Source organism: Chrysoperla carnea, chromosome 1 (genome assembly GCF_905475395.1).
Source record: "Chrysoperla carnea chromosome 1, inChrCarn1.1, whole genome shotgun sequence".
NCBI classification, from domain to species: Eukaryota; Metazoa; Arthropoda; class Insecta; order Neuroptera; family Chrysopidae; genus Chrysoperla; species Chrysoperla carnea.
The window spans coordinates 4,976,432-4,991,084 of record NC_058337.1 but is presented as its reverse complement, the minus strand read 5'-3'; the positions used below and the strand labels follow the sequence as shown (position 1 = coordinate 4,991,084).

The following is a 14,653-nucleotide window of genomic DNA, read 5'->3' as shown; positions in this document are numbered from 1 at the left end:
GGCACTATTTTTATAATTCTACTAATATTTTAAATTTGATGTTATCGATGGAATTAATGCTTATAAACAAAACTTTTAAGAAAGTTTACTGTAACCGTTGTACCAATTTCATAATTTCCCTCAAATTTTTCACAAGGCGTTACACATTATAGACCGTTTAATTCGATTTAAGTATGATATCTATGAGCACGACAAATAAGCTAATGTGAACGTAAAATACCAACTTTAAATAGATGAAATCAGAAATGTCACATATGACATTTCACTTATTACGTAATTTTTGATGTTTACTTTTTACAGGATAAAAGCGATTAAAAAAAATCGTAAAAATCACTATCGTAATAAACAAAATACTATTATTTTTGTACAAAATAGGTTTATTTATAGAATTAAAATATTAATAAACAACCATTTCTTCTTTGAATCACGTGGTTCTTTTTAATTATCAGCGGTCACCTTCACAAATATCGTAAAGAGGTCAATCTTGATAAATTGATTTTATTTATCGAACAGTTTTGTTGATTATTTTATTTAGTTATTAAGTTGAATGTACTTCTTCATAATTTTATGTAAATATAGGTGAGATTTAAAGAAAAAATAAATTAAATCTTTATTTTTTTTAAATACTAATTCTATTTTTAAGTTTTTCTTTTTTTTGTTTTATTTAAAAAACTTCAATACATTTTTTTGATAAGTTGTTTATTTTACAAAGCTTATTTTATTAACTTAGTTCAAAATGGTTTTACATATAATTACACGAAAGAATTAAAATAAATAAAAAATGTAAGATGTTCGACGCCATTGACAACAATAGCCAGACATCTGAGGACAACATTTTTAAAAGAGCATTTCTTTGGTGCGTGTACAAGTTATTATATTTCACTCGTTACATCAAGCGTGTAAGTCCGCTAAAAGTGTTTAATTACACCATGGTTTACACCTATTGTTTTTCCAATCTTTTAACTTTTAACTTGGAATCAAAACCACCTTTCATTTTCAAATTGTTGAATGTTTTTAACAAACTTTACAAGGGATGATTATTATATATATATATGTTCATAAAATATTTTTTGGGAAAACTAAATTTAAATAAGAAAATTGCTTTGTAAATGTGAATAATTCAAATATTGTATTTGAAAAATTTGTATTGCGCATGCTTAACGGATATTTTAAATGTTATCATATTAAAAACATATTACGACTAATAAATCATGATTATTGACTAATTTCGAAACTCATTTTCATACTTAAATATTTTTGACTTAAATATAAAAACGAATTGTTCGAATATCAAAAATTTGATTAGATATTTTGAAATAAAATATCAATAAAAAGTCCGTTACTATCAACAGCGCTTTAGCGTGAATCTAATGAACTACATTTAGTTATTTGGAAATAAAATAGTTAATTGATAAACGCCACAATTTCCTTTAAAATTCAACTTAAAATTAACTTCGATTGTTTGTTTTTGTTGCAAATTTATTAGATTCTATCTCAAAAATTTTAGAATGATACATCTTCTAAAAAAAGTAGGTACTACAAGTAATTGTCGATAATAATTTGTACTTATTAAAACAGGAAGTGTACCCCCTTTCAGTAGTTCCAGATTAAACAACTAGACGGCAATATTTACTATTTTTAAAAGCCATCAAAAATATTCAAACTCAAATCAGATAAACCTCACCAACTGGTGATAATAATTCGTACTAATTAAAACAGGAAGTGTACCCCTTTTCAATAGTGGCAAGTAAATAATTTTGCTAAACAATTGACTTTTCAAACTTACCTTTTCGTGATTGCTTTCACGTGTTTGCAATTTTTTAACAAAAAAGTGTAATATTTGAAATTCGGTTATTTGTAATCTTTTTTAGAAAATCTTCAAATAAGCATAAAAATTCAAAATTGCCGCAAATTAATAAAAAAAAAACAACAACTAATATTGAATAGCGCTTTAGTGTTTATTTTCTGAACTAAATTTTAATTATTAAACTGATAATACAAAAATATCTCAATTTTCGTTTTGATTTTATGCGTAACGTGAATAAATTAAAAATGAACTAATCATGCAACGTGCTATTTATTCATTAGTATTTATTTTCTTAATTAGAATTTTCATATTTTTATCAAAATATTAATAACCCATTTAGCTGCAAATTATCCAAACTTACAATACACTTAGTATCAAAAAAAATGTCCCTATTAAAAAAAAATTTTTTTTTGATTTTCAAACATCTGAATTTGCGAGAAAAAGTTTTTGACTTTTTAGTTTTTTAATACGAAGATGAAAGAAAATTGTATAATCTCACTTGTGTCGAGAATTACAAAAATGAGAAAAATCCTTTAAAAGGATACACGAGACGCAAAAATTATTTTGCAAGAAATCGAATATATGCATTTGATATAGCTTATGCCTTTCTCAGTCGAATGTGTTTTTACGCATTCTCGTACGAGGTTTTTGGTCAAAGTTACGTACTAGTGAATCAAATTAAACACACATTGTCTGTATGTCCGTCTGTCTGTCTGTGGCATCGTAAACAGATGAACCTTTTTTTTTGTTTCGTTTGAAAGGTAATTTAACGAAGGGTTTTCTTAGCTATGTTTCAAGTACGAGTTTAGGGTTCCGTACCCGAACAATTTGTCGGGAGTTTTTAAAATTGGTTAAATTTCACTTGTTCAAATATTGTCACCAAATTAGGGACCAGCAATATCTCTCAGCAGAATAATTACGATTTGCAAAATATTTATAATATAAAAATTGATCTAGGACCCCAGGCATTAGAGTGAATTTGAAATGGTTATCAAAAATTTGTTGTCTATAAATTAAAAAATCAACATTTAAAAGAAAATAAAACAAGTTTTGTTGTAATTTAATATTTTAAACGACTATCTGGAAAACTTTAAACGGTTGAGTTCATCCAATGTTGTTAAAAGGGTCTACGGTTTGTTGAATTATTCTTATTCAGTGTTTAGTGATTGTTTGCGTATGTTATTCAACAAAATACTACACAATAATTGGCAATTCGTAATCAGGTGAATACCAAAATAATTATTATTTACCTATAAATTTATTCAAATCGAAAATAATTATTTGATTTTTTTTTATTTAAATTTGTTTGTGCGAAAATATTTTAAGGATTAAAAAACATTTGAAGTGGATTTTAAAATATACTGTGTGCGATTTGTGAACTAGGATTAATCCCATAAAATTAGGTGAAATTTACTGAAGTAATCGAGGCAGCAATGGCAAATATAAAAAGAGTGATTTTGGACAAATAAACGATTTTCCACAATTTTTTGCAATTTACTCGAAAACTATTCATTTAAGAAAAAAAAATTAATCTGTCCAAAGTTATCGGGCGTAAAATCCGTTCGATTTGGATACATAAACTTGTTCTTGTTTTTCATATTGATTTTTCCAAAATTACCCTTTTTGCCTTCGCATATGAAAATTTTTATTCTTCAAGTAAAAAGCTAAAATTTAGCATAGCTGCCTCTAAAAAAATTCTTCAGAAAATCAAACGAGATTTCATCTAATTTGATGACAGTAGATTGTATATTTTGCCAGAATATGGAAGATTGGAAATTAATTTCTGATATTTAATTTTCTGGGCATATTCAAATTTGTGTTGAAATTCATGTCCAGAAATCAAACTTTTGGAATTTTTTCTCAAATATTTGTTTTTACATTTAAACAACAGTTAAAATTTTGATTTCTGGCAAGATAAAATTCTAAATCATATTTTGATTGTCTTCATCGGGCCATGATTTTTTTCATTTCATTTTAGTTAATCAGTGAAAATTGGGTATAATTGACTATTGATAACTGGGAAATGCAACCTTGCCAACTGACGATAATATTTCATGATACATCATACATCAGACTAACACATTTGCTATAATTTATAAAGATATATATTTTTTTTAAATTAAAAATATTAAATTTAGTCTATGATATTGCATTATGCCATCTATGAGCATTATTTTGAACCATAAATTAAAGATTTCTGTAAAAATGGTGAACAAAATACAATTCATAGCCACCTGTTCTGATACATTCAATGAATTCAGATTATATAACATTTTAAAAAAAATTGAAATCTGTACATATATTTTACCTGTGTAAAACAATCTCTATCTTTATTTCGAATGTTATGGAAAGAGGATAGGCAAGAGCAAGAGAGGTGAAGGCTATAAAGCGGTGGTTTTTACTTTTAAACCCATCAAAGCGGGCGGATATCAAGCTAGAGATTTGATGAGATTTTATTGGACCCCTCCCCTTAATTTGAGCTCACGTAATTAAAGGATGCCCCCTTATTTCAATTATTAACAACAACTACATGAAATTTTTTGTAATATAATTTATTTCTGTTCAATCAAAATACAGGTAATTGCACCAACTGATTTCGATATTGGTGTTGATGACTCAAAATCTACGGTCGTAGAATCATCAGACAACATGGTCTATATACAAAGTTTATCAACACAAATACGTGTATTAACATTAAATGATGGCGAACATCAAGATTCAACATTATATCGTTTGGAGAAAAATTATATATTACAATTTCGTTTAGGTCCCAGTTTATTGGGTAAACGTGTCACAATTTATTGTAATTATCCAAGTACCGATTTAGCATATCAATTTGATCAGACAAATGATAAGGGTGAACCGGTATTTGTACGTAATCAATATCTTGCATTACCTTGGCATCGTGATGAGGATACTAAATACACTGACGAAACATCTTCGTATTGTGAAATTGAAGTACAAATTCCTGGCAGTTTTCATTACTACTTTATCTATGATTCAGCGTAAGTTTAAATCCTTCAACATTTTATTATCCAGAGAAATAATAACATTTCCTTAAGAAAAAAACTACGTGTTGCACTCCGGGAGTGCAACATGACAATTTCATAAACGAACATTTGTTATCCATTACAAAAAAGTGTACAATGCCGTTAAAGAAAATTTCACTTAAAAAAAAAAAAACAAAATTATATTTTTAATAAAAAGGCAAACGGTCACCCATCCAAGTACTGACTGTGCTCAATGTTGCTTAACTTCGGTGATCGGACGTGAACCTGTGTACTGACTGTGACATGGTCTTACGAATTTTCGATCAGGTCACGTGTCCTGACGCGAGTTTAACATTTTTTACCCATTACAAAAAAAAGTGTACAACGCCGCTAAAGAAGTTTTCACTTCAAAAAAATTGGTAAAAAAAGCTATTCAGGTTTTTTGTCAAATTCCGAATTTCAATCTTACCCATTCATTTATTATAGTGAGACTTTCAACTCTCATTCTCTTAAGGTAGTTCTTTCTCAGCTCTGCAGTCAAAAGTTATTGGCTTATTTTACCCATGCTATACGTATATACACAACTATAGGTTACAAGCAAGTTTTTTTTTACTATTTACTCTAGTGTGACTACTACTATCAAACAAAATACAAGGAAAGAACGCACAAATATACTAGGATGAATATACACATCCACTCCTCTATTAAAAATAATACTCTAAATGTAATATTTCATTTAATATTTTAGGGAAACTAAATGGTGAATAATTAACCCTCGAACCAAAAAAAGAGATGTTATAAGTTTGACTGCTATGTGTGCCTGTCTGTCTGTGGCATCGTAGCGCCTAAATGGATGAACAGATTTGGATTTTTTCGTTTCGTTTGAGGTTATTCTCCTAGCTTCATAATGCTCACTTAAGATTTTATCAACAAGTTTGGTGTTATCCAAACTTTTAACTATTAACTATTCTGCACTTTTCATTCATAGTTGGTGGAAAAAAGACATCTATTTCTTATTTTCCCGATAAAATATGCCTTCCTCTTGAGAGAGTGGTTTACTCCTTGCTCCTTGGCAATTTCGTTGTCGTTGGGAGTACCATATCTCGGAACTCTAATCGAATTCCAATACTGAAATTATTGACGGAGCTCGGGTCAATGAGATCTTTTGCTTTCCACCTATTTTTCTCGGATTTGGTTTTATTTTTCTGGATTTAGAAACATTGATGATTTTCTCCAACGAATTTAATATTTTTATTCAATTTTGTAGGGAAGGAAAAGGTCCACAAGGATCAGGATTCTTTATTGTAGATCCGGAATTACGTGTAGGTCCTGGACGTGGAGAACGATTGCCTTTGGATTGTGTTCAGTGTCAAACAGTTATATCCAAACAATTGGGTCCTTTATCAACATGGGAATCAAAATTACGTGTTTCTCTAGAATCTGGTTACAATGCAATTCATTTTACTCCAGTAACAGTAAGTGAAATTTTCCAAGAAATTTTCATTATTTTAACGTTATCCTACCACTTGGACCACTCTGTACAGCACAAATAATAGGAAAGTCGAAGACACAGACTAATTATGATATTTTTCTAGGCCTTAGGAGCATCAAATTCAGCATACAGTTTATGCGATCAAATGAAACTAAATCCAATATTTAACGAAGGCTCACAACAGGTGACATTTAACGATGTCGATCATATTATATCAAAAATGCGTATCGATTGGAAAATGATATCGATTTGTGATATTGTTCTAAATCATACCGCAAATGAAACTGAATGGTTACATAAACATCCTGAATGTACATACAATTGTCTTAATTGTCCACATTTAAGACCTGCATGTCTTCTGGATGCTGCCCTTTATCGACTTACTTTAGATATACAACAAGGTGTTTGGGAATTAAAAGGGATACCACGCCAAGTTACTTCTGAAGATCACTTAAATGTAAGTATATTTTTTTTATATCTGTTGTTTACTTTCGTCAAGTTCATTTCCAGTTTTCTGCCTTTTGATTTCTTATGAATACTTGATTTGAAATTGAATGTCAAATTTTCATATCACAAAATGTTTTACATAAAACATCGTGATTTCACTGAACTTTTTCGCTTTTTGACTTAATTAATTGACTTAAAAATACTTATCATGTATCACTTTAACTTTTTTCTTACGAATTTACCATGACAAGTATGACAATGCTTTGTTTTGACGTTTCTACACCGCCGCCATGATGGATTTGACCCAAGCAATTACCTCAGTTGTTGGCACGCTTAAAATCGTTTGACGCTCAGTCTATATAGCTCGATGGTCTAAGATTTTAAGTCACCGCGCAGATCCATTGACATCATAGGCGGTTTTATATCTACAATTAACACTTTTTAAATATCAACAAAACCTCTCACTTTTGCGACTTTTTAAAAATGTATAATAAACAATAAACTTTAATTTTTACACTTTCTCGGGCATCGCCTGTACATGGCCGTAAGTGTCTAAGGGCCTGATTAACAGGACAAAAACTCTTTAACATAGGATATTCGAATTTCAATCTTTTCTGAAATGATTGGAGTCTAGGAAACTTTAGGCTCATGGGGCTTTTTTGCTATAAAATATACGGCGGGACTTTTTTGGGTCGAGCTAATCTTCAATCCACGGTAACCTTTCATTATAATCCGGCCACCTTCGAATCTTTTTTTTTACACGCCTTCTTGAAATCCTTTGGCATTAGTTTAAAAATTTGGGACCCCTCTTGAATGGTAACACAGTACCCAATGGAAAAGATGAGCCTGGATATACGCTTTTGGGTTTGAAACAATATTCAAATCCACAAGATAAGCGAATTCTTCTTTAGCACATTACATTCAGATGTTCCTGCAATCTTAATCGTAGGGAGAGTTTTTTTGGTGAAAATTTGTAATTTATTTATATTTTTCCAGGCAATAAGGCATGTTTTATACACTGAATACTTGCCAAAAATAAATATTCCTGAATTATATTTGTGCCATGTAGGAAATTACGTTACGGAATTCCTTAATATTGCCAGAAATCGTGTACCACCAATTGCAAGTAATTTAGAAAGTCGTGAAGCATTAAAAATTACGCCTGATCCACAATATCGTCGATTAAAGGCTAAAATTGATATGGAAATTGCTTTGCGGCTATATAACACATATAGGTAAATGTAAAATATTTAAGGGGGGTTGCCGTTGTGATGAATCAGAAATTTGCCGCAATGGTCTTACTCCTCAATTAATTGAAAGTTTTTATTTACCGAATAGTTTATTCTTGCAGACAAGATTGTTATGATGAAGAATCCCGTTTAAAAAAATGTGCTGAAGAATTTAAAGCACGTTTAGAGCAATTAAATCATGAAAAATATGAGGAAATTCAAGGTCATTTACATGCAGCTGTCGAAAATTGTTTAGCAAATATGCGTTATCAACGAATCCAAGCTGATGGACCAAAAATTACTGATGTATCTGCTAAAAATCCACTCGTACCCAGATATTTCACACAGTATGGTTCAGCGAGTACTTTACCTGAATTAGAAAAACAAATGTATAGCCCCGATGGTTGTTTCTTAATGGCTCATAATGGATGGGTAATGGATGCAGATCCATTGCAAAATTTTGCTGCACCAGAATCAAATATATATTTGCGACGTGAAATTATTGCCTGGGGTGATAGTGTGAAATTACGGTATGGTGAAAAACCAGAAGATTGTCCATTTTTATGGTCATATATGAAAGGATACGTCGAACAAACGGCACGTATATTTGATGGTGTTCGCTTGGACAATTGTCATTCGACACCCTTAGCCGTGGCTGAGTATATGTTGGACGCAGCTCGGCGTGTTCGTCCTGATTTATATGTCGTTGCAGAATTGTTTACAAATTCTGATCAAAAGGATAATATTTTTGTAAATCGTTTAGGAGTAACTTCTCTAATCAGAGGTAAACAAATTTTATTTTCAAATAAATTTCGTAGTTTTCATTTTTTTTTTTGTAACTTTCAGAGGCAATGTCAGCGTGGGATTCACACGAAGAAGGTCGTTTAGTTTACCGGTATGGTGGAGAGCCTGTTGGAGCTTTCCGTCAACCACGTGTACGACCATTAACACCAAGTATTGCTCACGCCATGTTCTTAGACTTAACTCATGATAATCCTTCGCCAATTGATAAACGAAGTGTTTTCGATTTATTACCAAGTACAGCTTTAGTCAATATGGCAGCTTGTGCTAGTGGATCAAATCGTGGTTACGACGAATTAGTTCCTCATCATGTACGTACGCACCTAATTTTCTATTTTTGGCGAATGCATAGAAAAAGTTTAGAAACAGCCAGGAAAAATTACCTTTTAGAGCAAAGTTTGGGCGATAAATACTTAGTGCGCGTTTATTGGGCCAAAAAATTGAAATTCTTGGCCAAAAATGGCACGGTTTTCAAAATAAGTGACAGAATCCGTTAATCTGATAACAGTTTGAACGATAAATACTTAATTTCTTGGGGTCCTATAAACACATTACAAAAAAGTTTCATTAAAATCGGTGCTGTTTCCCCAATTTTTCACTTTCGACACTTTTCCGGCTTATTCATTGTATCATAACTTTATATACATTTTAGATTCATGTTGTGGATGAAACTCGTGAATATACGGAATGGGCAGATGTTGAAGGAATGGTTATGGGTTGTCCACGATATGTTGGTTTTAATTCAGGAATTATTGCAGCGAAAAAGGCATTAAACGATCTACATTATCGATTAGGAATAGATGGTTTCAATCAGGTAATTAATTAATAAAAAGATTTCGAAAGAAAATTGCCTTCCCTAGTACTAACATTTTTTTCCCGCAGGTATTTGTAGATCAAATGGATGGAGATGTGGTAGCAGTAACTCGACATTGTCCCGAAACTCATCAATCAGTTGTATTAGTAGCATTTACTGCATTTTCACATCCACCAGAAAATGCAGCATACGAACAAAGAAATATTCGACCATTAAGAGTTGAAGGTGTTGTTGATGAAGTTATACTTGAAGCATCCTTAGCACATGCAAATGCTCGTTCGGGAGGATCCCGTTATTCGAACCCAAAAAATTATAATAAAGATAACATTTACATTAATGGCTTAAATGAATATGAAATCGAAATTCGTGAACATTTACAATTGCAGCAATCATCAATGATCGAAAAAGTGGAATCAAACGAAGCGAATATTACACAAATGCGGTTTAAAAATTTCAAACCTGGATTTATAGTTGCAATCAAGTAAGTCTGAGAAATGTAATGTAAGAATGTCTGTCCTTACGGAAAAAATTTGTGTAAGCGCCCCTTATCGTTGACTTGCGTTAATAATAATAATAATAATAATACATAAAAGTCGTCTCGCAAATGAGTTTCTAGCACTTAAACCAAACGGTCCTCTGAGCTCTCCTTGAGAACAACCTGTCATCCGAAGGCGACAGATTTTAAATGAAATTGTTTCCATGTTTGCCCCCCGTTTACGCGGGCAATTTACTTTTTTCTGTTTGATTTATCCTAGTTTTAACGTTCAGTCAAAAATTCATTAAATATATTTGAATTTTTTTCCAGGGTTTCGTTACAAAATAATGTACGACCAGCAATTTCAAAGTTACGCCAATACATTACAGAATTTAACGATCCAACATCGTACAGTGAATTAAGTAAAATTGTATCAAATCTATCGTTAGCAGATTTGAATCGTATCTTGTATCGTTGCGATCAAGAAGAGCGTGATGACGGCAAAGGTATTGGTGCGTACGATATTCCTGGACATGGTCCACTTGTTTACTGCGGTTTACAAGGTAAGCTTTATTTCATTTAATTTATAACGCGTTACATTTATGCAAAAAAAAGTGCGTGTACTTATGTTATATTTCTTCGGTAATAATAAATATAATAATTTATAAATAATCTAAACAAATAATACATTCGTCAGTTAACCTATCTATTGTGTTCAAAGATGACACTTAATCTGTCATCCTAGCAATCCTTGTCTATTGTGAGTGACATTTCGTTAATCGACTAACTTCATGGTGTTAAAAAAATTGTAACTAACTTCAACATGTAGTTTTTGTGTCACCCTGTGCGCACGCATAATAAATAAATGTATCTTCAAAAAGTAAATTTAAAATTTGTTATATTTATTTTAGGTATTATGTCTTTATTGGCAAATATTCGTCCAAATAATGATTTAGGACATCCTTTGTGTAACAATTTACGAGATGGTAATTGGCTTATTGGTAAGTTTTCCAAAACAAAAACAAAAAAACTTTTATGATACTTTAAAGTTAAAAATAAATTTTTATGATTTAAGAATATATTGCAAATCGTTTAAGAAGTGAACAAAGTACTTCAGAATTAGCTCAATGGTTTGAAAATACAATGCGTAATCTTAAAGAAATTCCACGTTATTTAATACCTAGTTATTTTGATGTTATATTAACTGGTACTTACGTATTGCTTGTGCAACAATGCTATGTTTTAATGTCAGAGTAAGTATCAATTTCAAATAAGGCTCGGATTTACTTCCTAGACTAAGGCCTATTTCATGCGCGGTGTAATCTATCAAAAATTTTGTAAATCATTGAATTTGGAATCGTAATAGCTCATTTAATTCTGTTTTTATACCCTGTATATAAGAAATATATTAAGGTATACTAAGTTTAGTCCTAAGTTTGAGGCTTTCGAGACGGTTTCGATCTGTCCCAAAGTGTCCTAGTCTAATTTACAGTAAATCCGTTCCTGCAAAGAAATATTTTTTCCTTGAAATAATTTTACAAGTAACTTTTTTAATGAATTATTTCAGTTTTATAAAGCAAGGATCATTCTTTGTTCGTGCATTGGCATTAGGATCTGTCCAATGTGCAGGAATTGTTAAATCAGCTAATTTACCAGCATTATCACCAAACTTATCACCGCCAGCTCCACCACGTCAAATCAATGATAAAGGAGAACCAGTTCAAATGTTTGTGACCTTATCTGCTGGTAATTAATCATCATCAAACCGACGAATTACACATCCATAAATATATTAATAATTTCTCAATTATTTTTAGGTTTACCACACTTTTCGGTTGGTTATATGAGAAATTGGGGTCGAGATACATTTATATCGTTACGTGGCTTATTTATTTTAACTGGACGTTATCAAGATGCTCGTTATCATATTTTAGCGTACGCACAATGTTTACGACATGGTTTAATTCCGAATCTTTTAGATAGTGGTAAAAATGCTAGATACAACTGTCGTGATGCCATCTGGTGGTGGCTTTATTGTATTCAATCATATATAAAAGAAGTTCCAAATGGCATTAATATTTTGAATGATCCTGTTTCTCGAATATTTCCACAAGATGAATCACCACCTTTTGAACCTGGTCAAGTTGTACGTAATTATCCGTAAATTAGTTGTTTAGAAAAATATTTTGTAACAGAACCCCCGACAAATTTTCGGATACGGAATCCTAAAATCGATTTGAAACCTATCTAAAAACACTCCCCATTAAATTACATTTCACTTCCAAGGGCCTCTGTTCGCAAAGTTGTTGCGGCTACCACAGGACACTGGCTGGGCGGCAAGCATGCTGAACGCTTAGGCCTGGCAGTGTATCACGACTACTGCAGGAGCTGTCACAGTGGTGACGAGGAGGAGACAATGTCTCATCTTCTCTGTTTCAAGATGTTTCATCTTTTCGAATATCTTACATGTTTCGTTTTATTTTTATTTGATTGAAAATTCCATTCTAGGATCAACCGTTATACGATGTAATTCAAGAAGCATTAACCGTACATTTCCAAGGGTTGTGTTTCCGGGAAAGAAATGCTGGAAGACAAATTGATGCTCATATGGCCGACAGAGGTTTTAATAATCAAATTGGTGTTCATCCTGATACAGGTATACTTTAAAATTGTTATAAAAGTGGAAGAAGGTCTTATTGTCCCTCTCACAATTTTGCTCTGCCAACTTTAAATATTTTTGCCTATTTTGGCAAATTGAACAATATTAATTAACTCAATTTTTTATTATTAGGTTTTGTATTTGGTGGAAATGAATCAAATTGCGGTACTTGGATGGACAAAATGGGCTCATCTGATAAGGCAGGTATACGTGGTAAACCTGCAACACCTCGAGACGGTTCTGCTATAGAATTAGTTGGATTATCATATAATACACTTATCTGGCTTAGCGAAATGTCCAAAGCGGGTGAATTCCCATATGGAAGTGTCCAGCGAAAACATCGTGACGGTACGTATAAAGAATAAATATTAATTTCGCAATGTTTAAAAAATATTTTAATTTAGGATCGCTGACCACATGGACGTACAAACAATGGGCAGAAAAAATAGCAGCTAATTTCGAACGCCACTTCTGGATAAATACGCAGCCGTCTAGCTCTGAGCCAAGACCAGATCTGGTGCATCGCCGTGGAATCTATAAGGATACACATGGCTCCTCACAACCATGGAGTGATTATCAATTTAGGTGCAATTTCCCAATTGCCATGGTTGTGGTAAGTTGAGACAAGTTTTTTATAACTTTTTAAGAAATTTATATAATTTGATTTGTATTATTTAAGGCTCCTGAAATGTTTAATCCACAACATGCATGGATTGCTTTAAAGAAAGCAGAGGAACTGCTTTTAGGACCTTTAGGAATGAAAACATTAGATCCAAAAGATTGGGCTTATAATGGAAACTATGATAATACAAATGATTCCGACGATCCCAAAGTAGCTCATGGTTTTAACTATCATCAAGGACCGGTAAATAATTTAACAGTTGGGCTGAAAATATTGTGGGCTAACATAGTAAAACACATTTTTTCTGGTCAAATTCGATTTTATAGTTCAACATATAGTTGTCTTCGAGGGCGAAACAGCGATATATCGGTAATTTTATAGTAGGATTTGTCTGGCCTCAAAATAGGCTTCAGTTTCGACGATTATCTCTTCATTAACGCTAAATCTCTTTTCAGCGAGCATTTTCTTGAGGTTTGTGAACAGGAAAAAGTCGCTGGGGGCCAGATCTGTAGAATACGGTGAATGCGAACCCAATTCAAAGTCCAATTCATTCAATTTTGAATTTATTACTATCAGCGCCACCTATGTGTCAGCTTACGAATATATCAGCCCACTTAATATATAAAATTAAATATTTTGTTTGTATATAAAAATTTGTTTGTCATTTAGGAATGGGTATGGCCTCTTGGTTGGTTCTTGAGAGCTAAATTATATTTCTCGCAAGAAAATGGTGAATTAATAAAAACAATAAATTTCACAAGAGCAGTACTATCAAAACATCTCCAAGAACTTCAAACATCACCATGGAGAGGTTTGCCAGAATTAACAAATAAAGATGGCGCTTATTGTGCGGGTAGTTCACGAACTCAAGCATGGAGTAATGCGTGTATACTGGAGGTATTGTACGATTTACAACAACTGGAAGAAAAGGAACCTATTGTGCTAACATCAGCAGACTACTGACTTCAGTATGCGTGTGTAACTAAAAAAAAGCAGCACCACGGTGCACCAAATCGCACCAAGATGCACAAGCGAAAAAATCAAGCACGCACTATATTTCATACACAAAAACCGCACGGTCCCACTAAAATTCGGGGTCGCACTAGAACACACGCAGTGTCCAACTTCACCAATCAAGGCCCCTCTCACCCAGCGCCTATTCTTCCTCATTTATCATCATCGAATCGTCGTTTATATCATCGTCGAGTTTGGAATCCATTACGAAAGTTATATCGATCACGAAACTCATTACCACGTACTCCATTTCAAAAGAAACAATCAATTTTTCGATTTTGGCGTAATAAGGCACGTAATCAA

General features: G+C 32.2%; 1 protein-coding gene across 1 annotated transcript; it reads left to right on the top strand.

The window, feature by feature from the left end:
- Positions 1-771: 771 nt before the first annotated feature.
- Positions 772-14,299, top strand: LOC123305815 (glycogen debranching enzyme). Its single transcript, XM_044887643.1, has 19 exons — positions 772-899; positions 4,385-4,812; positions 6,065-6,272; positions 6,393-6,746; positions 7,733-7,971; positions 8,088-8,749; positions 8,812-9,077; positions 9,419-9,580; positions 9,649-10,061; positions 10,386-10,618; positions 10,967-11,056; positions 11,131-11,308; positions 11,623-11,801; positions 11,873-12,201; positions 12,564-12,711; positions 12,847-13,062; positions 13,119-13,327; positions 13,394-13,579; positions 14,006-14,299. Exons 1-19 carry the CDS (start codon positions 789-791, stop codon positions 14,297-14,299), a joined length of 4,905 nt encoding a protein of 1,634 aa, XP_044743578.1. The 5' UTR covers positions 772-788.
- The last annotated feature ends 354 nt before the right edge of the window (positions 14,300-14,653 follow it).

Bases quoted from the DNA above. Each gene is read 5' to 3' on its own strand.
- LOC123305815 (XM_044887643.1), top strand. From the start codon at position 789: ATGTTCGACGCCATTGACAACAATAGCCAGACATCTGAGGACAACATT. The intron at 8,750-8,811 runs GTAAACAAATTT...TGTAACTTTCAG, and splicing joins AGTAACTTCTCTAATCAGAG to AGGCAATGTCAGCGTGGGAT. The intron at 13,580-14,005 runs GTAAATAATTTA...TTTGTCATTTAG, and splicing joins TTAACTATCATCAAGGACCG to GAATGGGTATGGCCTCTTGG.